General features: G+C 39.8%; 2 protein-coding genes across 8 annotated transcripts; one reads left to right on the forward strand and one right to left on the reverse strand.

Annotated features, from left to right (window-relative positions):
• The first annotated feature begins 4,686 nt into the window (after positions 1 to 4,686).
• On the forward strand, positions 4,687 to 9,347 carry gpx3 (glutathione peroxidase 3). Of its 2 annotated transcripts, none has more exons than XM_039812646.1 (5): positions 4,687 to 4,841; positions 6,692 to 6,839; positions 6,955 to 7,072; positions 7,755 to 7,854; positions 8,812 to 9,347. In XM_039812646.1, exons 1-5 carry the CDS (start codon positions 4,767 to 4,769, stop codon positions 9,028 to 9,030), a joined length of 660 nt encoding a protein of 219 aa, XP_039668580.1. In that variant the 5' UTR covers positions 4,687 to 4,766; the 3' UTR covers positions 9,031 to 9,347. The 2 variants fall into 2 exon arrangements, with proteins under 2 accessions (XP_039668580.1, XP_039668581.1); XM_039812647.1 differs by having other exon boundaries at positions 4,708 to 4,841; positions 6,695 to 6,839.
• A 171-nt stretch (positions 9,348 to 9,518) lies between these two features.
• On the reverse strand, positions 9,519 to 27,142 carry tnip1 (TNFAIP3 interacting protein 1). Of its 6 annotated transcripts, none has more exons than XM_039812637.1 (18): positions 27,015 to 27,142; positions 22,386 to 22,568; positions 21,409 to 21,552; positions 21,168 to 21,253; positions 20,894 to 20,953; positions 19,944 to 20,153; positions 18,413 to 18,507; positions 17,702 to 17,870; positions 17,363 to 17,455; positions 17,167 to 17,232; positions 15,544 to 15,675; positions 13,345 to 13,473; positions 13,128 to 13,262; positions 12,888 to 13,013; positions 12,659 to 12,742; positions 11,954 to 12,172; positions 11,618 to 11,702; positions 9,519 to 11,233 (listed from the first exon to the last, which is right to left on the reverse strand). In XM_039812637.1, the coding sequence occupies exons 2-18, from the start codon at positions 22,531 to 22,533 to the stop codon at positions 11,133 to 11,135; spliced, it is 2,082 nt and encodes a 693-aa protein (XP_039668571.1). In that variant the 5' UTR covers positions 22,534 to 22,568; positions 27,015 to 27,142; the 3' UTR covers positions 9,519 to 11,132. The 6 variants fall into 6 exon arrangements, with proteins under 6 accessions (XP_039668571.1, XP_039668570.1, XP_039668574.1 ...); XM_039812636.1 differs by lacking the exon at positions 27,015 to 27,142 and adding an exon at positions 23,698 to 23,843; XM_039812640.1 differs by lacking the exon at positions 27,015 to 27,142 and adding an exon at positions 23,698 to 23,838 and having other exon boundaries at positions 11,954 to 12,082.
• Positions 27,143 to 27,590: the final 448 nt, after the last annotated feature.

Consider the following 27,590-nt stretch of genomic DNA (forward strand, 5'->3'; position numbering starts at 1 on the left):
GTTGCCTGGCCCTTGAGGAAACAGAAACGGTGTGCTCAGTGTTGACCTCATGTGGTCAATATCGAAACTGCCAGCCCCACACCCAGGAAGAGATGAACTCATAGACATATAGCTATATCTATGAGATGAACTACCGTACTACAGAATGGACGCATGGCTGTGTAGCCTAACGTTATGGTTTCAGCTTTCAACCAACAGCAGCAGCCATTCTTGCTCACACCAGACTAGTTTTAGACTATTATATGCTAAAAAAAAGTTATAGGTGTGATACAGAAATAAATAGACCAAAATCTCCTTAAGAGATTATAATTGATAGTGTTTTGTGCAACAGAGTTGCGTGCAGTCATAGAGGTGTTGGTTAAAAGTTCTCCGGGCGAGACATCTGCATTCCCAACAAATGAAACTGGTTTAGCTTAAGCGGTAAATATAGTTAAGGTCACATTCGGCCTCAAGAAAAGTACAACAACAAGTAGAATCAGGAACATGATGTAGCCTATACGGCTTGTGTGAGCAGAAGAAAGAAAAATATTTTGGCCAGCATTTTGTTTCTGTTACCCACCATTGGTAGACGAGCCAAAAGTTAAAGGTGCAATATGTAATATTGTATGTAATACTGGCAGCTAGCGGTTAAAATAGTTACTGCACTACCAATTCAAAATACTGGACAGTCGTTTCCCCCGCCCCCTCCTGCCCAGACTCGAAGTTCACGGGGTTGCCAGGCTGAGACCGCAGCATTCACAACAATGTTGCTAGACGCTTTTCTCACATAGCCAGACATTACTCCACAGCACACGGAATTACTTAACGTTATGCTGGCTATATCGACAGTCATAAAAGCCCCGTGCTCCGCGCGGAGCCATAGATATATACCCGCGGCGGAGCTCTGTAACCAACTGACAAACACACACTTTTTCGGCTTAAAATTACAGTATGAACCGCTAAAAACACAACAACCTCACCGTCCTCTCCACACGCCAGGCAGGCACACTTCCTCGGCTTAGAATTACAATACGAAACGCTAAAAATACCACCACCATGCTGACTGAACACACTTCATTGGCTTAGAATAGCATAGTCCTCTCTTTCCGATTTACAGCCCCTCTCTCGTGGCTTAAAATAACTCACCGTTGTCGGCTCCAGCTGCTGAACTACCCGTTGTAAACAGCCATGGCCCGCTTGCCTGGTCCCCCGGTAACGTTAGCAGTTAAAAGGGTTAGCGCGTGCGCGGCGCCAGGACCAGTCGGGATCACTTTACTGGCTGTGTCTCAATTGTTTTTGCGAGTAACCAACTCGGGTACTCTAGCTATATAATTCAATGCGAGTACACAAATGTTGAAATGACATAAAATGCCCGTCCCTAGTGGCTGTGATAAATTAGCCTGAAGCTAATGCTTACCTGTTGAGGAGGAAATTCTGCGTCCTTTTGGGATCTAGCTAGCTAAGCTGTCTCTATATTTCAAATACATCTCCAATATTTACCAGGGGGTTGTTACGTCTCTGGTCACGCAACTGTTAGAAACATGCTGTTTTCTTTTTTTTAGGTCGGGTAGAATCTATCTCCGTTGATCCTGTTCGTTTGTGTGCTGCTTTCATGGATGTACTACCGTTACAGCTGTAGCGCGCTGGGTTTACGTTTTTCCAGGTATATCTGGCAACCCGGCCTGGCTGTCAAAATGGGCAGTTGGTAACAACCACAGACCAAAACATAAACATAAATTCCGTCACGGAATGTAAATTTCAAAAAGAAAAAATACTGACATTAGCATTGTTGTCAGAAAAGATAGTATTTCAGTTTAACATGTTTCCTTAATATCTGATGAGGCATTGGTGTCATTTTTTGATTTATTACAGTACAAATATTACATATTGGACCTTTAACAAAGTTGTATGTGTGGCAAAATGACTTGGCCTATGCCGCCACTCAGCCGACAGGGCCGCAGGCCGCTCGTAATTGCTAGCTAGCTGGGAAGAAGCAACACAGCACAGTGGCCTCGACCCCTGTGTCAGTACCATTGACATATATATAAGGTCAGTACCCGATCCGTTCCACCGGCACGAACCGTTCTGCGCATGTGCAAGATGACACGTATGCCATGACGTAGGGGCAGATGATAATACAGCGTTCATTCCATCTCGGAATAACAGGCACCACAGCTAAATTAATGGTGCGTTCTTTTTGTCCACCGAAGTCGTTTTACGAGTTGTTTTCCGGAGTTACGACCCGGAAGTTGCAAAAAGAACGCCCCCGAGGTCGTATTTACGACTCGTCAAGTCGTCTGAACTCAGAGGACCCCGAGCTCACTTTCAAAGATGGCTACGTCGTGCATTACACGTAGTAAACATTGTAGTTATCTACAATTTTAAGCACTTTTGTCTTTGTTGTAACCAAATGAAGAAGTCGTACACATAGCGCTGTATACTGCTACCTATAGGCATGTCTCTACAGTCTTATTAGGAGTTAAATACCGCCTAATTAGTTATTTTGTAGCTTGTGCAGCTGAAATTGGCTAGAGACGCTCGGTTGCTATATGACAACAATGGCTTTAAGCCGAGTCTTGAGCAGAAAGCAGAGCAGTAGCCTAACGTTAACGTTAATCAAAACGTAATTTTCATGTATCAAACTGTGAAATATATGTGTGTAATATGTCAATAACTGGGTGAATAGAATCCTAAATGTTACTAAAAATGTTACAAAAATCCATCTTTTCTCCGACTCGTAGTATTGTGTGACAAAAAGAATGCAACAACCCGCGGTTATTCGTTTTTCGACACGGATGTGACGTCACGCTCGAGCTACTAGTCGCGATTACAAGACAAAAAGAACGCACCATAAGACTTTACAGTAATAACAATAAAGACAAGTATTGAGTGATTGTATTTTAAATGAGCACAAGTAAAGTAGAACTGACGTAACTGCTGTTATATATGTTAACGTTTATTTTCAAGTTTTATTTTGAGGGTCTTTTAAAGTTTAAATGCTGTCTCAGCTAGCGGTTAGCCGAATTAGCTGTTAGCTAAACTAGCTAACGTTAGCTTAACTGTGGAGGCTAACGGCAGACCGCTACAATCAGCTAGCGGTTAGCCAAATTAACCGTTAGCTAAACTAACGTTAGCTTCCCGTTGGAGGCTAACGGCAGACCGCTACAATCAGCTAGCGGTTAGCCAAATTAACCGTTAGCTAAACTAACATCTTGAGCATGCGCAGAACGGATCGTGCAGGTGAAAGCGGTGCCGTTATTTCGAAGTGGTGGTGGCATGAACGCAGCATTATCATCTGCCCCTACGTCATGGCATACGTGTCATCTTGCACATGCGCAGAACGGATCGTGCCGGTGGAACGGATCGGGTACTGACACCCTGGCGTGTGTTGTGAAAACAGTCCCAGGACAAGAAGACGACGCCCCAGAGCAAGGGGGGAGGGGGGGCGGTGTAAGAGTTTAGGGAAAGGATAGAACGGTGGGCTCACTCGGCGGAAGAGATACGTGGACCGGCTCCGACTATTTGTCTGTTGCTAGGGAAACTTAGTCTCTGCTTTGTGATCCTGTAACTCTCATGCTTTACTAATTAAAATGTACTTGTTCGAAATACGGTAGTACCTACTATTGTCTTATTGATTCTTCTGTAGGATCGGTGTAAAACCAATTTAAGAATGCAGTGAAGAGTAATTGGAGTCAGGTTTTGGTACCCTTTTTAGGGTTACATCATACATGGACATCCCCAACATTTTGCATGAAAACGTCAACCTATATTTTTTTATTTAATCATTTTGCCAGTCCAATTAAATAAAATTATAACTGTAAAAGATAGGCTAGTCACATTTGGACATAGACCTAGCTAGGTCTTACAGTTCTGAGTCATAGCCTACAATGTAACCTACCTGTAGGTCTATATTTCATTATAAATAATCACTGCTGTAATAGTGTCCTATAGCCTTTTTTTTCTCCAATTGCAGCTCCAGGGTCTGTCACTCTGGGATCCTGACATAGGACTATGTGAAATATATATTTTTAAATCCCTCAAAGAGACTGGACAAATTCACAAATGTATTATGGCTTTATGTTGCCCTGCTGCAAATGAAATGCATGTGGCCTTATCTAAACTGAACCCTGTGTAAAAGGCCTGTCAGCCACTCACAGGGCATATGGCTAAGTAGCTCACCATGGCAACAGCTAAACCCTACAGAGAAGAAATTAGCCCTGAATAAAAATCAAACCAACAGTAGCTCTCCTCTTTCAACAAAGGTGATGCTTATAATCTATTGATTGAGATTCAGTTCAACTTGCCACTCCAATAGACTCTTTTATTCATTTGTATCTTATATCATTTTAATTTCTTTGTATCAACAAAATCTTTTTTTTTGGTCAGCTCACACACCGATACCTAGTCGATTAAGTCTGCTTTGTTTTTGGCAGATTCAATTAATTATGGGAAGGGTGAACTTCATTCAGTTAAATAATCATTAGGCTACTAAATAATAGAAATGTCGATTGTTCCCATGAGAGCTCTCAAACAGTGGCTCCTCCTCATGTGAATGCTATGAAACCAGAAGAGTTATCTATCTACTAGGCCTACTACTAACCCTAACCTTCTACCTTGCCTACCTGATAACTATGCATTTATTGGGCCTATCACTGCACGGTACACCGTTACGTCAGCAGGGGGCGTCATCTTAGCCAGCTGTGCGTCACCGTCGCCCCCTTCCAGAGGAGTTATTTACCCTGAGGGAGAAGCGGACAGCGAGCAGTCGAGTCTCGGGGAAGGAGGGCATGATGCGACGCTTCTTACCGCTGCTGTTGCTCGGTCTGCTGCGACCCTGCACCGCCGAAGCAACATTAACCCAGGTAGACTACCTGTTGATATCCACAGACACGCACAGCAATTTCATTTTATCAATCCAGATAGATATAGGCTATACAGACGTAACAACAATTGACTCCAGATGACATCACCTATTTAATAATAATGCACCGTTCACACCTGCGCTGTGTTAAACTTAAGCAGGAAAAAGTCTTTGTTTAAATGTATGACGTGACCTACAAAGTGAGTAGGCTAGCTGTAACCTGTATGCAAGTTGTGTCATCATTTGATTTAGGACCTAAATGTTAAAACAAGATGGTAGGGAATGTATAAAACACTAAATCACAATCCAACTTCTACCCTATTTTCGCTTGGTATTTAACAGCACCTGTCATTCCATGTGGTTTTGACATTATTGTGACTATATCTGGGCTTGCCAGGCATTCTCTCAGCAATACATGGGGCAATCAGCCACAACAAAAAGTTAGTTAATCCACACTGAGTGATTACAACTGTTTTCTGCAGCTTGTTTTTAAGTGTATCAACTACAAGTAATGTTAAATAATGGCAAATGTTGGCCTCAGTGGTTTACATGCTTGTACAAATTACATATAAAGCAAACATAACGAGGACACCCATGTTACAGACAGTCCCAGCTTCTCTTTCCACCTCTTATACTGTATAACATTATGTTTCTTATGGTTTATTGCAAGATATAGAGGGCATTATTTCCCAATGGGTATAAATAAACTGAGATCTGTGAGTGTTAATGTGCCTCTGGTTCTTTGATAACAATGTTCTGTGGCTCTGTTGATACTGGGCTTGTGTTTTGCAGCTGGACAGATGTCAGTAGCCTAGCCCACATAACAACTGAGGTAGTAGGAGGAAGAAGGTCAAAGTGTAGCAGCTGTTAGTTACTGATGTGTCTTATTTGGTGGCATTGGGATCAATTTGGTAAATAAGCCCCTGATGTTTGCATTGCAACAGGTCACACAGAGCTGTAAACAGTGGAATTGTTTGGTTGATCTTCTCAGTGCGTTACAAATATAATTTTGTTTTCAATATAAGCTATATAAATATATTTGGGACACATGTAGGGCTGCATCTAACTACATATAATATTCATTTTTTTTTGTTGTTTTAAAAGTTCAATGAAATTGACTCAGGTGAAAAAAAAATCATTAAAAAGAGTAGGTGATTGAAATGTTACAACAGCGCACCACCCATAATCAAACATTTGTATGAAGTGAGAGCGGTCAAGGCCTACTATTGGCTAGAAAATGGGTGTTGTAGAGAATAATAAACTAAAACAAATAATGGACATATCATCCAGTCTGTTGGAGCCATTACACAACTTTGTTTAGTTTATACCACATCGGTTATTCTAATTAATCTGCAGTTTTATGTTTGAGCACTTGGTGGAGCATTGCCTTTGGGAATGCATATAGGTAATTAACAGCTAGGGATACACAGGTCTGTGGCTAAAGCAGACAGCTTTTCGTCGTGTCAGGTTTGCGTGTCATTGTTTGATTTGTGTGCAAAAGAAAATGAATGTAACTAAATCAGGAATAAAACGAAATGGACTGTATTGCTTGTGCTACGGTGAGCGGGCCGTCAGGAAAATAAATGGGTCACCGCACCAAAATGCAGACAGCTTGCAGACATTGATTATTGGCAGTTAGTGCCAAGTTCTTCCCTGGTCCCATCTCATTGGCCTAATGTAGGAGTTGGTAAGATACTCTACACAGTCCATATGCAAGAAATGCATACATACAGAAAGCATCTTTTATAAGCAAAAAGTCTACACTAAAGAAATACTGATGGATGATTGTGTTAGCTGTTGGCCAGTTAAAACAAATACATAACCTGCGTTGACCTGTGTATGTACTTCCAGCAGTGTGAATCCACACATGGCACCATTTACAAATACCAGGCAAAGACTCTAAACCAGAGTCGCACTGTGAACTTCAGTGACTACACGGGCAAGAGTGTCCTCTTCATCAACGTGGCCACGTACTGAGGATACACCTTCCAGTATGTGGGTAAGAAACGGCACGATCGGCATCATTATTTTGTTTTGCAGTATTGAAAAATAAATAAAAAAATAAAAAAATAAAAAGCTTCTCTACCTGAATACGTTTAACTTTTTATTATCAGACCTGAATGCACTACACGAGGAGATGAAACCTCTTGGACTCACCATTCTTGGCTTCCCTTGCAACCAATTTGGGAAACAGGAACCAGGGACAAACCATGAAATTCTGCCAGGTTTAAAGTGAGAAATGTTTCTCTTTTAAATGCAAATGAATATCCGATCAACCACAACTCACTGAAATGAAAACACTATAAACATAACAAAACAAGTAGATTAAAGCCATATATCATTTCAGTTAGGTAAAAGAAAAGGTCAGCTTTTTGGAAACTTAAAAGTCCTTTTGATACTGGAATGTTTTTTCAGCTTGTAGAAGTAAAAATGTGAAAACATGAGAATCTCCTAAATTTGAATCACAAGCTTCTCACATATATTGACAGAGGATTTTTATATATATATATATATATATATATATATATATATATATATATATATATATATATATATATATATATATATATATATATATATATATATATATATATATATTATAGTAATGTTCTGTAACATAAAACCTTCAAAGCTGGATGTAGAGAGGAATTTGTAAATCCTTTGTCAATCAGCAAAGCTTCATTTAATCAGGTAAAACATTCTTTGGCAATAAGATCAGTTTCTGTTAGAGGCCTCTCTAACACGCTTAGAATGCATGTCTCAGGTTCCATCAGTCATCTTCTATCCATAGCAAAGCCATTGCAATAGACTTGTGTGGAGTTTTATCAGCTTGTAGTGAATCTAGGGCAGCTGCCAAGCCACAAAGTGCTCAGAGGCCCATCCACTGATAAGCTGCCCTCTTTCTGGATTCCAGGCATGTTAGACCGGGCAATGGATTTGTTCCAAACTTCCTGCTGTTCGAGAAGGGTGATGTAAATGGAAAAGACGAGCAAGAGGTTTTCACTTTCCTTAAGGTACGTTATGGTCTCTGTGTGTGTGCGAATAAAAACTTGAATGTATACTGTAATGGAGGTAGCCTGTTTTATAGTTTATATCTGCATATATTTGTGTATTATGAATGCTCAGAGGTGGAATGTAACTAAGTACATTTACTCTATCACCGTACTTTAGTACAATTATGAGGTACTTGTACTTTACTTGAGTATTTCCCTTATTTTGCTATTTCATACTTTTAGGCCAATGTTGTACTTTTTACTATTTTTACTAGTTTATTTATTTAACATTAGTTACTCGTTACTTTACATATTCAAAATATAAACTAATAAATTATGATGTAATATTATTTAGCTACCCGTCAGTATATAAAGTAGTTTAAATGAGCCCTGCCTTTACCAGCTTCAACATTAGTAATATATACACATAAATGCTTCACTAATTATAATCCAGTAATATGATATATAATATTTTGAAATGATCCATTCTGCATAATGTGTACTTTTACTTCTGGTACTTTAAATATATTTTAGTGTTAATACTTTTGTACTTTTTCTTGTTTATCATTTTGACTGCAGGACTTGTAACAGTATTTTTACACTGTGGTATTACTACTTTTACTGAAGTTAAAGCTCTGAATACTTCTTCCACCACTGCTAATGCTGTACGGTACTCCAACTGTGCACAAACTCTTCAGACAAATCTCTCATTACTACTAGCTATGAACTGATATGAATAGGTCTTTGATTTTGATGTATGATCCACTGGGAAACATTCCCACTGGGTGTCCTGTAATGGATGAAGACCAAGGAGTTATTATAGCATCATGAATATTATTAATTTACTTAACAAAATAGATGTAATTTGCAAATCCAAGTCATTTCTGGGCCCATACAGCTCTGTGAGGTGGTTGGTCACTTGACAGTGCACAGACTTTGCAGCTCTTTCATTATAATCTTGTGCCTTATGCCATGCAGAACTCCTGCCCTCCAGTTGGAGACGTCTTGGGTAACCCCAGCAGAATGTTCTGGGACCCTGTGAAGCTCAGCGACATCAAGTGGAACTTTGAAAAGTTTCTGGTGGGACCAGACGGAAAGCCAGCAATGAGGTGGCATCCAAGTGTCAACATTTCTGTGGTCCAAGCTGACATTCGCAAATACCTGCTCCAACTATACACACAGCAGATGTTTAATTAGACCTCTGATTCAACATATGGTATTGTCCATCTAATGCCGTACCTGTAATGATATACACAGGATAAGTAGAGCTAGTGTAGAATGTAAGAGTAAATGTTAACAGATTCTGATACACGAAGATGGCATGTTGAATGAAGAGGAGGCTTGAAAACAGGAACTCTGTGGTGCCTCTTCGGAGTGTGGGGTTCAGGCCAGCTCTTGAGTGCATTCGGGCTACCGTGAAATCCCACAGCATCATGTCATCTTCTCATCCCAGGACCTGTTAGTCATTACAGCCTAAATGTTATTTACTTCTAATAAATCAGAGAACACACTGACCTGACCTTTTTTTTCATTTTGTTTTTACGAGAAACTGACATAATCTGGGTGTCACGTCATGGAAAGGTGAACATGATGTAGCAAAAATTTGTGGCGCGACTTCTATTTCTATTGTGCAGTAAAAATGGGGAAAAAAACTGAACATGAATAAGCAGGGTAAGATGCTTATAGACATTTAGAATAGATTTATTAAGCCAGTCAAATACAAAAAGTCTCACATGTGCTTTTGCCTACAGCAAAAAAGAAAAAGGGCTACAAACCAAGAAAATACAACTGCCAGTAATTACAGCATACCTTTCAAAGTGCAATTCTCCTAGTTTCAGCTCTCACCCATCAGGAATTTGTTCCCTGTAACCTGTTTGATAAACTGGAGCCTTTTCTAATTCATCTGCACACATTTTGAAGCCCTTCGTCTGACTACCTGACATACACTATACTAAAGGAAATTTAATGGGTATTCAGTTAAAACAATGGCTTGATTTGAGATCGGATCTTCCTTTTTAAAATGGCAACACACATCTTGAGGTGTGGATCCTATGTCTGTTATCAGGGGTCTTGACTTAATGTTACAGCAGTACATGGGACTGCATGGCCCGGCCTGGATTGCTGGTTGTTGGAAGTGGCACATAGCGCAAAGCCAGATATCCCAGCAGAGGTTTTCCTCTGAGGAGCGGCTGTACTGCTGCAACACTAGATCTAGGGCCTGCAAATACCGATTACAATCATCCCCTTTCTGTTGCTTGAGCAGTACTAGGTGTAGTAGTTGCACTGATTACAACTCCATAAGCAAGGAATGTATGAAGAGGAAGACCTTCATCGCTGCTGCCTAAAGGTTTTGGTGCTGTAACTTCTGGATACTCTATGTTGGGGCTAAACTGTGGGCATTAGTACAGGATGCAGTAAGATGAGTTATGAATGAGTGGTCAAATCATCAAATCAATTGTGGTCAAGTAGAAGTGTTGTGTTTAATGAGATTAGGTCCATCATCATGGGGGGGAAAAAAGGTTGTGTATGTACTGTGCATTGTGTATTGTGTCTGATACAAACATACAATGTCAATAGCTCCAATATATTGGGATTACACTAACAACATAGAAAGAACAGCATTACTAAAGACAATGATTTACACTTAGTCAATGCAACTATCAAAACAGCAGGTTATAAATAAATTATCAATAATCACAATCATGTTTTTGGTATGAAACCATCAAAATTCATTTCCCAAAATTTGTTTTTCCAACAACCACTTTTTAACAGTTACATGTATGGGACATTTCTATAACATCGATGGTACGGAAGCAATCTTCATAAATCAATCAACATTCACATTGTAAATTCTATGAGTCAATGTACTATATATTCATTCATTGTTGGAATGAGTATATGTTGTCTTAGTCATATTGGGGAATGGCTTCCTGTAACCTTACAAGTAACAAAGTATGTGTCAAGTTGTTACACACTTGCAGAGATACAAGCACATAGGTATATTTCCTGGAAACAAAAAAAAATAAAAGTGAACAATGTTAATTATTCCAACCCATTTAACAAATGACTTCAGTTCCTGATAAAAAAAAAAAAAAAATCTAAATAATATTTCATGTACATATATTCAGAATAGCGAAGTGTTTCACAAATAGCCTTATAAAACGCAAGTATAAACAACATTACAATAGGATATCTACAGTTCAGTAGGAAAATTATAGATCAAATCACACCTTGTCAACTCAAAAACAAACTGATTTCATGCTACTACTCAGACTCCATTTGGTGGGTACAGTGATGCCTTAGTGCTTTCCAGGGTCAATGTTCTGTCTGTCCCTTTTTCCAAATCCTGCTGCTGCTGCTGCAGCAGCTGCTGCTGCTGCCGCCCCTGCGGCGGACTGATCTGCAGACACAAGGAACAAGACTGCATTATCTTCACAGTCACAAACTTTGCTGCTACGCACACTTTCCATGTGAAATGAATACAGTAAACATGTAACCATTTTGTGGTGTAATCTCATGAGTCGATGAGGATTTGCGAGAAAGGATAATGATGGCAATATTCTATATTTTTCCAATCTATAAAATTTAAAATTTGTAGCCACAGACAGGGAACTCAAAGTATTGAGAGATAGACTACCACTACAAACACACTGTTGGTTCTGGTCTTTTGATGGCATTTTACAATAAGGAAGAATACAGAGTAACACCACCATTATTTTTTAAGCAATGAAACCTTACAAAAATGTTACTTATAACAAAATGTACTTTGCTGGCTGTACCATACCTGCATTCTCTGGTGGTGGTCTTGAACTCTCTCCTACTGCTCTGGCCCCTCTCGGCTGCGGGAATGACGATTGCCAAGGAAAACCCTGACCAAAGGGAAAGCACCACCTTAGTTGAAATCACTAAATACACCCATTCATCACAAACAGCAGCCTTCAAAGTCTTTGCCTTAACCTAACAATGGTTAGTGAATGTAAGCGTGGCTAGGTGGAGCTACAGGTAGACCTAATTACAACTTGCTTGATAAGGGGAGTAGAGGTAAGAGAGAACCAGAGTTTCCTCAGTGAACCAGAGTCACTCCAGAGACAGAGACAGAGGGGCCTTAGAGGACCCTTACCGGGGTGACAGGCTGGAAGTCTCGTACAGGGGGCGGTGCTGCTGCGGCGGCTGCGGCTGCGGCGCCTGCTGCATTGGGCATCCGGGGAGGGAAGTGTATGGGCCAGCCCTCAAGGCCCTGCGGTCCCACCTGCACAAAGGGACCACAGTAGGGAGGGCTCAGCGGGCCGTTCACTGAGCCTGACGTGGGGTCTGAGGTACGTCTTTCCTGCTGCTGCCCCTACGAGGGATCACAAGTACACACGTGATCCCCAATCAGTGCACGGCTGCTACTCTCAGCGAGTGCAGTGGCCCTGTCGTGGCATGGGCCACTGCTGACCTTCAACCCTACTGCAGCTGCCTCCCACTGAGGTGTGGGACTGTTCCACCTGCTGATCCCAAATGCACTGACAAACAACCTAGCCGGAGTGAGGCTCTTGTGCTGGAGTATTATTTGTTCAGTATGAACTCATTGCAGTCAACATCTATGTGACTGCATTCTATCACTAGGGAGGGGGGGGGCGCTAGTCTGCAAGATTCACAATAACTTATCCTACTGCAAGATGCATCCCGACGGCTTGTAGAGCAACTTTCAGTAAATGCCGTGGCCCTAATTAATTACTTGAATGGCCAAAATGGCCGTATCACCTACGCAGGCTGACAGCACCATTTCATTTAAGATTTGTCTGCAACACTACCAGGCTCAGACCCGAGCTGCAGCCAGTACCTGTTTGTGATGCTGCATCTGCAGTCTCTCCAGTTTACATCTTTCCGTACGTTCTCTCTGACACTCGTTCTGCGCCTGATGAAGCTGAATAACAAACACACAATAACAAAAACAAATCCCACATTAGAGAGCACTTCGGTTATATTTGTAACTCAATGCAAGAAAAAAATAAATAAAGGCATAATCATGCCACATATACACAGGAGAGTATGCTGTAAACACAGTTTACCTGATTGGTCAAATTAGTAATCTGACCCTGGAGTCTCTCAACTTGCCGCCTCAAGTCCTCTTTTTCCTCATTCATTCGCTCCCTGTCACTCCTCTCTTTTCTGAAGTCCTCTTCAAAGATCTTTACCTGAAGTAAAAAAAAAGAAATAATTAAAAAAAAAAGCAGTTGAGGGAATATTTGTATAATTGCAAAAGAATGCATGTATGCATATGTGTGATTATGTTTTGTTGCTTGTCTGACCTGTTCCTTTAGTACAGCAATTTGAGTGAGCAGTTCCTGTTTCTTCAGGTTATTGGCTGCATCGGCAAAGTTACCCTGACCAGGTGGTTGCTGGGAGGATGAAGGGGTGTGCAGGTTTAAGGCTTCCTCTAAAGCCTGAAGTAAGACACAACCAGTATTACACAGAAGGCAATGTATGGAGGAGCTGCAGATTGAGAGAGCGATGAAGTACACTCACTCTGTTGAGGCGTTGGATCTCCTTCTCCTGGTACTCCCTCTGTTTGCTGAGGGGCAGCAGCTGATCTTGCAGGTAGCGAATCTTCTGCTTCAGCTCAGTGGTCTCAGAGTTGAGGCACTCCTTCTCCCCCTGACATATACACACCCAAAACATTGAAAATGCCTTTCATAAAAAGTATCCTGAATAGGGGTGGGAATCACCAGAGGTCTCACGATAAGATATCATCACAATACTTAGGGCACTATACGATATTATTGCAATTTTAAACATATTGCAATATTTCGCCATTTATTGCCTCCCCCCCCCCAACTTCAAATTTTTCTCAATTTCAAAATATGTCCCCAAAGGGAAATTTTGTCAACATCCGTTTTATCTAAAAACATACATTTCTCTGTTTGTTAATCTCACTTCAATTTTGTTGCTGCAAAATGGGATAGTCAAGCAGACAAACTGACCAACACATGTATCATAATAGATCGATACTTGGCGTCTGTGTATCAATACAGTATTACCACGGAAAATATCGCGATACTATGCTGTATACATTTTTTTCCTCCACCCCTAATCCTGAAGCTGTCTCCCCCCCCACAAGATTCTGTGCCCTGGGTTTTAAAGGCGACCTATTATGCTTTCGTATTTTCGGTCATATCTATAACGTTATGTCGGATTTTCATGTTAAACGTGGCCAATACCTAGTTGGCCTTCTATGATTGGTCATCTGCTCCTGGTAGCCAGTAGTTTTTTTTGTTTTGTTTTAAAGCTAGTGCGGTGTTAGCATGTAGCTACATGCAACAATGTTAACGGCAGTAAAAGATGTAATCTGTGCTGCCAATGTTAAATTCTCCCCAATTCCGGGTCACATTACTTTGGAAACATTTCCCATTATGTAGTATTTGGTTCAGAAGACTCTCTTTTGACTGTAGATAGTGCGGTTATATTCTATTAATGCCCACTGCTTACTATAGTAGCTGCGTGCCAACGCCAGGGAAATTTGGTTCAGAAGCCTTATTTTTATTTATTTATTTTTTGTTTAAATGGTAGAAAGTGCTGCTCCATTCCATTACAAACTAACATTAGCCTACTGCTAACTATTAGGTAGCTGCATGCTGACGGCGGATAGCTGTAATCTTGGTGGCCAATGATGGTCTTTTCTCCCCAATTTCAGGTCAAATGTCAAGTGTCCGATTGTTTAGCATTTAGTTTAGAAGCCTTCATTGGTGATTTCTCCTCCTGCTATATACTCTGCTGCAGTCAGTCTCCACCTGCAACGAGTGCAAAGACAGTGGAGATTCCAGGAGACTCAGAGATACGTAAATCCACTGACCAATCAGAGCAGACTGGGCTTTTTCAGGAAGGGGGCTTAAAGAGACAGACGCTCCAACAGAGCACCTCGGATAGAGGGTGAATACAGGAGCACTAGCCATGGGCAGTATGAGAAAAATAAAGTGTTTTTGATGGTGGTGTCAAACGATTAAAATATTTAAATCGCATTAATGTCATAGTTAACTCGCAATTAATCGCACATTTTGATCTATTCTAATTTCCTTTTGTCTCATTTTAATGCTCTTATCAACATGGAAAAGTGGATCGGCTTGCTTAGTGCTTTTGGCTTTGACGAGGGGGCGGAGAATTCACATCAGCTGTGTGCTTGGCCATCAAGTGGTATTTCAGACTGGACGTGCTGCGATGATAGCTCAGTTCACAACGACAAAACACAGATCACTTTGGCCTTGTCAATGGAACCATTTGGCAACTTTTTTAAAGTAAACTTTCCATTCAGAATCGTACTGGCATCCATTTCGGCGTCTCGCGCTCGCCATCCACTCAAAACGTAAAGTTAGCCTACTACTCTTTGGCCGGCTAGCAAGCCCAAACAAGCCGGTTTTGTTTCCGGTCTAGCTAGATCCAGTGTGGTGTTGTAGTTTTTCTAACGTTACTAGTTGTTGCAACAGCATGTGAGAAAAAAAAAAGTTTGCAAGGCCAAAAAGAATGTTAATCTCGCAATAAAAAAAAAGAAAAAAAGTACACCATTAAAATGGGTTTGCGTTAACGCCGTTAATAACGCGTTTAACTGACAGCACTAGTTTTTGAACATTAAAGCATGTAAACATGTTCTAGTACAAACACAAAATGAACCTGAAAATACTATGTTTAATGTTAGACCAATTTCACCTGAGCTTTGTGTCCTTGCACTCTCACCTGTACATTTTCAATCTTGGACTTGGCCAGCAGCAGCTTCTTGTCGTAGTCGCGCTGCCTCTGCTCTCGCTCTGCCTCCAGCTCAAGCACAGTTTTCTGGGACTCAGCCAGCCGTTGTCTGAGGTCTGTGATCTGAGGGACAATGTAAACCATTTAGTTTAGGACAGCATTCACTGAGTCCACCAATCACAGTTCTAAAAGACAATTCTCATAAACACAAACCAAAAAATAATTCACTGATAACAACTCTCTGGTTAAGATAAACGTCAGCTGTTGCATGTGTTAGGATACGGCCTTAGATATGAGTGTTGTGAAATTATAAACTAAACCACAGCAACAAGGACACATTTGCAAACACACGCAGTTCTGTTTTTGTGTAAAATATGAACAAACCTAGTGACGCAAATGGATATATCTAGGGTTCTGTGGTCTAAACCCAAGGCTGCATGGTGTCCCCGTCTCAACAAAGTGTGAATGTAGGTCTGTTCATGATTGCGGGTGTGCACACGCAGAGGTGTGTGAGTACGAGTGCGAGAGTGTGTACATGTGTGTCTCTGCTGCCCTCTGACTGCACCACAGGAGGAAGTCAGCGGGTACCAGAGAGGTGAGGGGAATTCTTACTGAGGTGTGACAGGCCTTGTGGTAAGTATGCTCAGATAGCGAGCTATTGCAAGATTGCACCTTTCCACTGGACAAGCATATAGAAAACACACACGCAGCTGCTTCACTACCAACTGATGCACACCAACATCCGAGTCCCCTGTTCTTTAAAGATATTCCCCGATTACAAAATCCCTGCCATCTGCCATTTCACTTCTTAAAAAATAAAAATTTAAAAATTTAAAAATTTAAAAAAAAACACATTAATGGTAAAGGAAAAATAATTATTATTCCACTGGCATAATGTAAAATGTGTTAAATAGTTTTTTTTTTTAACTAGGGTTGCAGCGGTACACCGGGTTCACAGTATACAGTGGTAAGAAAATTGACGGTTATCATACCATGTACATTTGCTTATCTACAGGTATTGAAAAAAAATATTTTCAAATGGCAGACTTTTTACACATAGTTCCTTTCAAAAATAGTTTCAAGTTTTAATTATAATAATTATAATTTCTGTTTTCATTCCTTTAAGGATCATTTTAACTGATAATAATAATCCTAATATTTGTGTAATACCGTACAGTATACCGCAACTTATACTTTTGCAACCCTATTTTCAACCTATGGCAACAGATAAATAACTGTCCATTCTAAGGACATACATTATTCATATTGTGCGAGGACAGTTTCATGGAAAACGCAGAATATATACTCCCATGTACTTTTTGTACTGTACATGTAGATTGATTTCTGTACAATTTATAAGTGCTTGGAATATATTTGCTTGGAATCTAATAAGAACCGTGGCATGTCGAAGAGGTCCTAAAAATTCAAATGATGGGATTTCATAAAAATAAATGTTTGAGGTGACATTTTGAAATAAAAAAAAAACATCAAATGTTTTTTAGAAGAATTTGGAGAGAATTAAGTATTAGTTCTCCTTCAGCAGCTCTATACCAGTCAAGGACACAGTGATGTCTTCCCACATCCTTCACAACAGCTGTAAAGTCATTACTGTACCTTCTGTTCAAACTGTGACTTCATGGAGTTCCACTGAATGTCCCACTGCTTGTTCACCTCCAGTACCTGTAAGCAGCGACAGAAAGTGAAACAAATGACACTGAACATATAGGAAACTAAATACACACAGACTTTCCCCTATGGCAAAAGAGGATGAGCAGTAAGAGCAAAAAGAAAAAAAAAAAAATAGACTCACATCCTTTCTCTGCTTCTCCAAAAGCTTGATTTTCTTTTCATACACCTCTACATCACAAGGTTTAGTTGGGGTTTTCTCTGCAGCTTTTCCACTCTGGGGGCACACAACATATTTCCTAATCCACAACATTCCTCCATTACTCTAATCCCACATGGTACGAGTTAATGAGCGGAGGACTTTTAAAATCACTCAAGTTCATTGAGAAAAACCCTGCATTGCTAAAATGAGAACAAGGTTAAAATAAAAAATGTATTTGTTATGTAAATGTCACAGATGTATTAATATGGAGGCAAAGTGTTGTACATAAAAATAAAATAAAAAAATAAAATTTAAAACTACCTTCTGCGGTGTGGTGGCCTCCATCTTGGGTCTTACAGCGGCTGATTCCTCCTTCACAGGCTCCTCTTTGGCCTCCGGAGCTTCGGTGTCAGATGGCGCTGCAGACGACGCTGCTGCTACTGCTGCTGCTGCTCCCGTGACCAGCTCCTTAAGTTTCTGATTCTCCTGTCTGAATCGCCATGAAAATGAAAATGATAGTGTTTGTGAGCAAGGTCCCTTCCCAGAGTTTGTTGAAGTTTTCACACAGCTTCAGGATGTCATTTGGGAAGAACCTACGATACCCGCTGGGCACAATGACGCCAACAGAAAGCAGTGGAATAATTCCCCATCAAAAATGAAACCATTGTCACCGGTCAACATCCAGGACAAAGTCAAAGTTGTGTAGGGTTTCTGTCATCCAAAACATTAATGGCAGGTTGAGAGAGAGAGAGAGAGAGAGAGAGAGAGAGAGAGAGAGAGAGAGAGAGAGAGAGAGAGAGAGAGAGAGAGAGAGAGAGAGAGAGAGAGAGAGAGAGATATTTCAGATAATACAAACGCCTCATTGCTCTTGTCTAATTTTTAACTGTGGGACAATTTAGTTTCTCATGACCTTTTTGAATGCAATGCAATATATCACAAGGTTTTCTCTTTGACCTTACTAACAATACAGTTTCTGCTCCAGCAGAAGCAACAAAGCCCAGTCAAAATGTAAAAGAGAAGGAAACACATTACCTCAGCTGTTCCAAATCTCGATTCCTGATATGATGATCCTCTTCCATTTTCTTCCGAAGCTCATTGTTCTCCTGTCTGAGCTGCTCACATAGAGTCTATAAAACCAAAAAAGAAATAGATTTTTCTTTTACATCTGTATGCCCACACAGAAGCAATTACCTTTAACACAATGCTACAACACAAAGGTTACTTGAGTGAAATTATGTTGGATACTGTACATGTGTATGAGCAGATTCATGAGGAAATACCTCCCACCTCTAAGGCACAAGACAGACAGACAGACAGACAGACAGACAGACACTCTTTTGAGACTTATGGTCTAGAGCTGGGCGATATGAAAAAATAATAAAAAAAAAAAAATCTAATAAATATTTTTGACCAAATAACTCAATATCGATATTGTAGGGTTGACAATTTGTGCTTAAAAAAAAAAGAATATCTACACAAGAGATTTTTGATCAATGTGTATGTAATAACTAAGTGGGTAAAGGCAAATACTAGAAAAGCTAGAACAGTCTGGTAAATTCAAAAATTTACATCACTTTACTGTAATCCAGCCATTAAAACCAGGGACAGATAACACTTGTGTCATATCACGATATCCAAAATCTAAGAAAATACCCAGTCTCATATCACGATAGATAATTCGATATATTGCCCAGCCCTAATATGGTCCTTTATTTCAGTGAATACCACGACTTTTCTATACAGACCAAATCCCTGCAAATACGGCTTTACTTTTGTATATTAAAATTAGGCCAGAATGCGTTTCAGAAGCTCCAAGTGGTGATGCACTTCCACTGGTACTGGCTACGAATCCACAATCTCTTCTTTATGCAAACATCTATGCAACAAGATTTGTTGAAATGTTCATGTCATACTGTTACTCTGCTTATGTTGTAAAGCACTTTGTAAAATTGTTTATAAATGTGCTATAGCAATTAAGTTATTACAGTTCAAACGACAATTTGTTCAAATAAAGAAAGCTTGTGTTGTGTCCCAGTAGTAGTTGTTGTAGTCGATTATGCAAATGCAAAGCCCACACGGACTGTTTAAGACACCAAAACTACATTTGCAGTGGGAAAATAACATTTGTCAGAAAAGAATAGAACTTTATATATGTCATTATATTAAAAACAAATAATTTTGTCCTCTATCTACAAATAAAATCTACCACCAAAAGACTCCTTTCCTGAAACACAGCTCACATCTGTTACAGTTTGCAGAGATTAAGAACATTTTACTATAAAATTGAGCCCTTAAAATAATCATATCTATGAATCCGTAATGTCATTGAAGTCAATGTGTAGTATTTCATGTAAATGGTTTACAGTTAATACATCACATTTTATGAAATTCAATTAAACATGATAAACCATTCTGTATACACATTTCCCCACTCTAGAACGCTAATCAAACAACAACTCTTAACTGCCTATAAAGCCATGTTGGAGAACTAGCTTAAATCTCAGGAACGGGATGGTTGCTTTGGCATGCATATGTCATACAGTCGTCGTGGGGCGCCGTGTACCTGTAGGAGGGAAGTCCTCTGCTCGTTCTTTTGGACCTTGGAGGAAAGATGGTGAAACTCCACAGCCATGCGACCGAGGTGAGCCAACAGCTGGTTCGGGTTGGACTCCTCTGCGAATATGCTGAAGGAGCTCTCTAGTCTCTTCAGCTGGCTGGCTAGCTCGATGTTCTCCTGAGGCAGGACAGGGATTACGGCTGCCACCGACCCGGCCTGGAGATAACCACACAGGTAAACAGTCAGTCAGTCCTCCCTCTCAAGCCAACTCCGTTAAGAAGTATTTCAACCAGCACAAGACTGAAAGATCACAACGCTGTAAGAGTCATCGTGCTACTATTTCTGAAGTGCAGCAGCTGATTTACCTAAAGTCAAACCAGTTTATCCTGTTGGATCTAAATTTGGTTCTCACAGAATATGGTTGCCTGTGGTAACACTTTGACCAAAGATATTCTGTTCAGGTGCGATACTGTGGCGAAGTAAAGCTATAGGAATTTTACAATATGACACGCTAGCCAATAAAATTAGTTTTGGCAACGTGTGCTTGAAATATACTGGATAGTGTCCTATTAACACATCCTCTAGGATGTAGTGTGTGAATGAATCAGCAGTGTAATTCTAGTCAGTAATAATCCTGGACTTTCCCCTGGCTGACTCAGGCTGGAGCTACCAGTATTGAGTTGGTTTGTGAGTCACCACCCCAAGGATACGTTCCTAATATTAAGGAAATGGCTATCAAAAGGCAAGGCTGAATTTATCCTAAATAAATAAACGCAAAAATAATTCCTGTTGGGAGTCAGCATCGAGAGCATTGCGATATCTCAACATAACAGATAACGTACAAAAAAGTTTGGTCAAATTTAAGATTCTTTGGAACTACAAAAAAAAAAAAAATTGAGTTACTGTGCTAGTGGAATATTATTCATCATTTGAGTCACAAAAAGTCTGGTACGTACAGTCAAGGCTTCTGAAGTCTTCCCATCTACATTCACGACCTCAAACTCTACTGACGCCTCCTGTTAAGACCCAAAAGTAGCATCATAGTACACACAGTGACTGTAGTGGCATCAATGAACTTGTAAGAATAAAGTAAACATCCTCCAGTTGAGAGCTGCCAGGTGTCATCGTCTCTTGTAATGTCTCCATCTAATGTTATTTACAATTCTGCAATCATCATAAAGTTGTTCCAGCCTGTACCAAAAGCTCTCACTCGCAATACAAATGACTTACATTGGGCTTCTCAGGCTGAAGGGTCTTCCCTAAACAGCTTGTTTGCTCCTCCTTCTGCTCTGCAGTGGGGTGTAAACAGGGTCTACCTGAAATAAGCCATACCAAAACCAAGGTTAATGCAAGTTTCAGTAAAGTACAACAGCATGCCGTTTAATTCCAACAGTCCAGAGTAATAATCCACAAATATGAAAATATGTCTACAAGTTTAATTCACAATTACCATTGAGTATGTGAGACCTACTTTGTGTTTCAGCATGAATGTGCCCTCCCATACACAGACTGGTGGCAAAGCTGGAGGACTTAAGGGCCTCGTTGTCTCTCACAAGTTCCTCCACTCGCTGCCGAAGCCTTGATGCCTCTGACTGAGACTCTTCCAGCAAATCACCTGCAAGTTTCAGAGAGATCTTGTCTCTGTCCAGTAGCCCTTCATTTGAATTCCACTTGATTTAACTCAATTACTTCAAAAAACACTAGCTAAGACTAGATCTATCAGCATGGGCAGACATCAAATGTGGTATGATGGAAGTATAGAGAGAAATTACGTGCAGTAGCACTCCTTTGGTGAGTCACAAAAGGAGCAATCAGGCCTCACATGCAAGCTTTTCAACAAACTACCAATGAAGATCATCAGGTTGAACTACATTCCACATAATTTGCGGCACGACAGTTTCCCTCCTGCATTTGCATATTTTGACTGGAAATTCAGTCGTAACCTGTTATGGAAGGCGTCTTTGTGGGTGCATCAAGTTAAAATCAAATCACGATTAATTTAGTGCCGCTAAAAAATGCAAGCTGGACACCGTTTCTGTTATATACTTATCAAGTTACAATCAAAAATTGTATGTATGTATGTATGTATGTATGTATGTATGTATGTATGTATGTATGTATGTATGTATACACACACACACACACACACACACACACACACACACACACACACACACACACACACACACACACACACACACACACACACACACACACACACACACACACACACACACACACACACACACACACACACACACACACACACACACACACACACACCTTTATATTATACTAAATTATTGATCCCTGAGAGGAAATTCAATTCTTTCACTCTATACACATGCATTAAATGAAGAGATGTCAGAGCTAGGGGGCTGCCCATGGACAGCGCCCCGAGCAGCCCTCCATAGCTTTGAAGTAACCATAGTGTCTTTAGAAACCTACCTAAACTCTTAAGTCCCTTCATTCGCTCCCGCAGTATGCTGTTCTCCTCCAGTAGCTGTCGATAGCTGCTTCCCCCTCCGGCCTCCTCCCTGGCCCTGACCTCACTCCCACCTGGATCATAGATGCGATACGGGCCTTTCCCTTCCATTGCCGTCGCTCACTTCCTAGACATGGTCCTCTGAACTGTGGAGAGAAGAGAAAAACTGTTAAAAACAAAGCACCAGAAACTACTCCGCAGAACAGATTATTTTTATTAATTTCTTTTTTTTTTTAAACGCAGGGGTAGCTGACAAAAAAAGTGCTGATAGTAACACCTTTAAACAGAGGACTGAGGACTAGTGGTCCTCCACAATTTGTATTAAGATAAGCAACTTTAGCATTGAAAACAAATCACATTTGAATCCTAAGTTAAATGTGTACTGCTTATAAAAAGGCAATTTTAAAGTATAGTAGGTACAGCATGAGAGCAAACAGCAAATGTCGACACCCAACTGTTTATGCTGAGGAAGCAAACAGTTGAACAGAAACATTAGCTGTAACGTTACAGTACGACAGAAAATAACCTAAACATCCCCTTAAACCACAATTTATGGTGTAGCAATATTACAACCACTCAGAAATATAACAAATTATGTTCCCTTTACTTTTGATCGCAGATTAAATAAATACCACCCACTCAGACATGCTACTGTATGTAACGTAACGTTACTGTGAGTGACCCAGCTAGAAAAAAAATAAAAAACACCTTTGCTGCCCTTCTGTCAGTTTATAATTTAACGTTATAGCAGGACGAATAAACTATCGGGGAAGCCTGGTGAAGAAATAAAAGACCAACCGACAGCAGAGAGGACAAAAGCAGCAACAATACACCCGTGGCGTTAGATCCAACCCTGCCAGAGGGAAACATATGGCAAGAATGTGCTAGTGTTTGTAATAGCTAAATATGACAACTACAACCTTCACATCCGAGAGTAAAAAGGACAAAAACAGAGAAAAGGATACTAAATGTTACGTAAACTCCGCTAACAAACATATACACAATAGACGAGAGTGAAATACAGCACAATCTAGCAAATGATAGCTACCTTGATTGGCTGAAGAAGGCTAATATTAGTTTTCGCTGTTGTCATGCAAATTGATAGCAACATCTTCGTTAGCTCTCGGCTAGCTAACACTAGATGACAGTGCGGGACAGGAAGCCGCTAGCTCTTTTTTTACCCACTACAGATACTTTTATCGATGCAGTAAGTCAGTCGGAAAGCGGAGTTTAATGACAAACAAAAGAACAAAGAGGTGTCTTTTGTCTGGATACCTTTCAGCTCGCAGTGGCCTCGTCTCTCTGCCCAGACATCTATTGCGGAAGTGGTCTACTGGTCTATGCTGTAACCCGGGAATTTCCACCTCGTTTGATGTAAACAGCGATTGATTGACATCCCGGCGGACCAATCAGGGCACAGTTCTCTGTCAGCGGGGCACCAACAGGAACCATTCACCGTAATGTAAACAATGGAGCAAAATGCTTCACATAATCATATTTCACGGTAGAGATTTTACTAGAATAACACAGGGTGGACTTTTAAATATGTAAATGACTATTCATACATAGCAAGAATGGTTCATATGACACAATGGCACGAGCGTGAGTAAAACTGATCATCCAAACAAGCCTGACGTTTCTCTTGAGTCGTAATGATTTTAATAAAACAACTTCTTATTCTTCTTTTTACCTCTTGAAACTCACCCCTACACCCCCATAGTGCAGGGACAAACCCGACCATTTTCACAGAATAACTTTTTTCTTCATTGATAAATTTAGAGAAGGGGCTGGTGGGGGTTTCTGTGATTGCATCACACATTTCCTCTGAACTAGGAGGCCTACTTCAAGTTACACTTAGCTTTTTACGTCCACACTATAGGTTAACAAGAAATATATAGTTGGTATGAAAGATACTGTGCGATTTAAACAGTAATTTTCATATTGTGATTTGGGCAACACATTATTATTTTCATTTTTGATTAATTTGACGATTATTTTTCTTGATCAATTAATTGTTCAGTCTATAACATATATAACATATAAAACAAAAATAGTAAAAAATGGCCATGAAGCTTAAGTTGACGTTTTCAAACTGATTGCTTTGTCCAAAAAATCTGTCTGAAACCTAAAGGCACTCCGATTACTATCAAAACAATACTACACTATACACAGCAATACACTAAATATTCATATTTAAGGATTAAAAAATGATGCTAAACATTTAATCCATTATCAAAATACTTACTTATTAGTTTTCTGTCATTCGACTAATTGATTAATTAACTAATCATTTCAGCTTTGACTGTGATACGTTAATATTGCATGGGATTTTTGTTACTTTCAAATAAACCACAATTAAGTTTAAATGTCATGTTTTCCTTGTCTTGAAGTCAAATGTAATATTTTTTGTCAGTCACAGGTTAGTCTCAGGTTAGGACAGGTTTGTTGAGGAGCCCTGTGCCACAGTTGTCAGAACTTAGTTTCAGGCTCCCGACTGACCAAACATGAATGATTTAGAGCAATAGTGACATCTTGTGGGAATAAACAAACAGGTAATCTGCTGTCATATTTACGAAGATCATTATTCTCAGTTAACTGGAAGCACAAACTATTTCTGATGCAATTCATCTAATGAATGCACACAATTAGACAAAAAAAAAACCTCAGTAGTGCATGTTTTTAAAGCTCTCTAATGGGTCAAATTGATTAATTACCAAAAAGTCTTATATGAATCACAAGTAAAAACATACTGCTACGTGTCCACAAAGACAATTAGGACAAACACCCTCCATAATGATTTCAAAGCAGCAGCCTTGAAGGTCTTATCGGGAAGAATGCTGTGTTGACAGGAAACACCCAGTTTGCAAATTATGTTACACTAAACATGACATAATTTATGATGAATACATATAAACTAATCTGAATCACACCCTTGTTTTTCTCTTCATTTGCCCACCATTATTACTTTCTGTAGGGCAAAAAAGTACTAATACTGATTTACAACTAATGTTAAAACTCCTGTGATAGAGAAATAGCTTATATAATTAAATTAAATAGCTTATATTACCTTCCACATTTAATCATTTAAAATAGGATTTAATATACTACTACTGTACTCAGTAAAATTGTAAAGAAAGAGTATAAGTGAATTAGTGAGAATACAAGAAGGTGGGTCGACAGCCTGTAATGTGTGTACACTGTAATATGTGTGCTTTAATAACATTTATGAATTCCTTTTCATAAATAACAATGCAGCTTAAACTGCTTTAGATTCAATTGAAGATTCCCCTACTTGCAATTAAAACCACATATGGGGCGACCTCTAGCTCACCCAGTAAGAGTGTTCGCCCTATGTTGGCTGAGTCCTACAGCGGTGTGGGGTTCGAATCCGAACTGCTACCCTTTGCTGTGTGTCATCCCCTTTCTAGTCTATCCACTTTCAAAAATAAAGGGAAAAGCCCCCAAAAATAATCTTTAACTAAAACGACCGACAATAACATTTTAGACTATATAGTATGTAGAACAGTGGCAACACTGCTAACATGTGATAATGTGTTCCCAAAAGAGTTATCAGCTCGCAACAGGAAAAAGCTAACATTCAGTTCACACGGCGTGCCACCAAACCAAACACCTTATCCTTGTTTATAGGTGCACAATGTTCCAATCTCAGGCTGCTGAAATAATAAACAGGCCTACCAGCACAAAAACAAAAGCCAGAGGATATAGGAAATCAATGTCACAGATCATTTAGTCCTCCTGGGTAACAAACTTTGTTTCCTCTTCCCACCTACTTTTTCCAAAATATTTTAAAGCATTTTCTTTATTGCACAAAGACAAAATAGTGCGCAGATGACATGTGAGAAGGGGTAACCGTCAGTCCACAGTGTCACAAGTACAGAGTATGCACCCCACCCTGCTGAGACACAAGGACAGTCCAGTCTCCCATCTCCTTACAGCAGAAATCAGCAGCTGATAGTCATTAGCTCTGTGCTGCTTAATACAAAATGTCCTTTTGTTAGCCGACTAGTGACTAACGCTGTCCTCTCGAGGCCTTGAACCAGGGACATCTTTGCTGAAGAGTCTCTATCACTATGACAAAAATGTGGACATGTGCACTGGCACCAGATATGCCTCAATGTATATCACTTTTTAATTTACAGTAACTCTAGACTTTAACAAAAAAACAGTGTGACAGATTGCCAAATACATTTCTCTCAGGCTTATGTAAAAATTGTTATTTTGTTCTTAACATGGATTTAGCAACATGTCCATATTTATGTTGTAATTAATTTTCAAAATCACATTTACCACAGAGTATTTGCCTAGGCAAGCAATACAGACAGACCTAAGACAGAAAATACCATACAAATATAGCTTATGGCATTTTGTTTTAGGGCAGAAATCAATCTTTTCATTATGTTACGTTTGACTCCAATGTAATGTTCTAACACAGAACAACACCACTTGTTAGTCAGTGACAAGATAAAGTTATTCAACCTGCCCTGAATAAACAATGTGACAAAAAATGATTATATATCTATTATGCTCCATTACTGCACCTAAAACGTTAAAACAAATAAACAACAACTCACCCACACATTCAGCTTGTGTCGGAGAGAGGCACTTTTTAAGGAAACTGGTGAATGGGGGGGAAGCAATTTCAGTGAGACTTGGGGAATTCCCATAACCCAGTAAAATGCCCTGATGCTGTAGCTAAAAGCCTGAACACAACCTGGTGTTTGTCCAACTGTGTGGCCCGCCTTTATTCAGTAACACACACGCACACACAAAAATTGAATGCATTTAATTAATCTTTGTACAGGTGCTTGCTGCACGTACGTCATGCTGCATACATTCATTCATTAATGCATGTCAACAAAACTGAATGAATAGACAAGGCCACAAACATATCACATCATGATGCCACTATAATCTTGGAGACTGTAGATAAAAAAAGTCCAAGGCCAAAGCAACAAAAACAAAACTCTCTTAGAGGACGTAACAGCTTTGAAATATGTAAATTTCAATCTACCTGCTGTGCAAGCTGCTCTGAACAACACCACAGCACAAACTTCCCCCAGCTCTCAAAAGGGAAATTCAAGATTGTATATTTTGTCATTGGCTGCATTTAACAATGTGCAATTGACGTGATCTTTTAATCTCTCTTA

The sequence above is a fragment of the Perca fluviatilis genome, chromosome 10, assembly GCF_010015445.1.
Source record: "Perca fluviatilis chromosome 10, GENO_Pfluv_1.0, whole genome shotgun sequence".
NCBI lineage: Eukaryota > Metazoa > Chordata > Actinopteri > Perciformes > Percidae > Perca > Perca fluviatilis.

Excerpts from the sequence above, each read along its gene's own strand:
- tnip1 (XM_039812637.1), bottom strand. The coding sequence starts at position 22,533 with ATGGAAGGGAAAGGCCCGTATCGCATCTATGATCCAGGTGGGAGTGAG. Across the intron at positions 17,456-17,701 it reads AGGCCACCACACCGCAGAAG|AGTGGAAAAGCTGCAGAGAA; the intron begins GTAGTTTTAAAT and ends GTGTGCCCCCAG. Across the intron at positions 13,263-13,344 it reads AGATCCAACGCCTCAACAGA|GCTTTAGAGGAAGCCTTAAA; the intron begins GTGAGTGTACTT and ends GTCTTACTTCAG.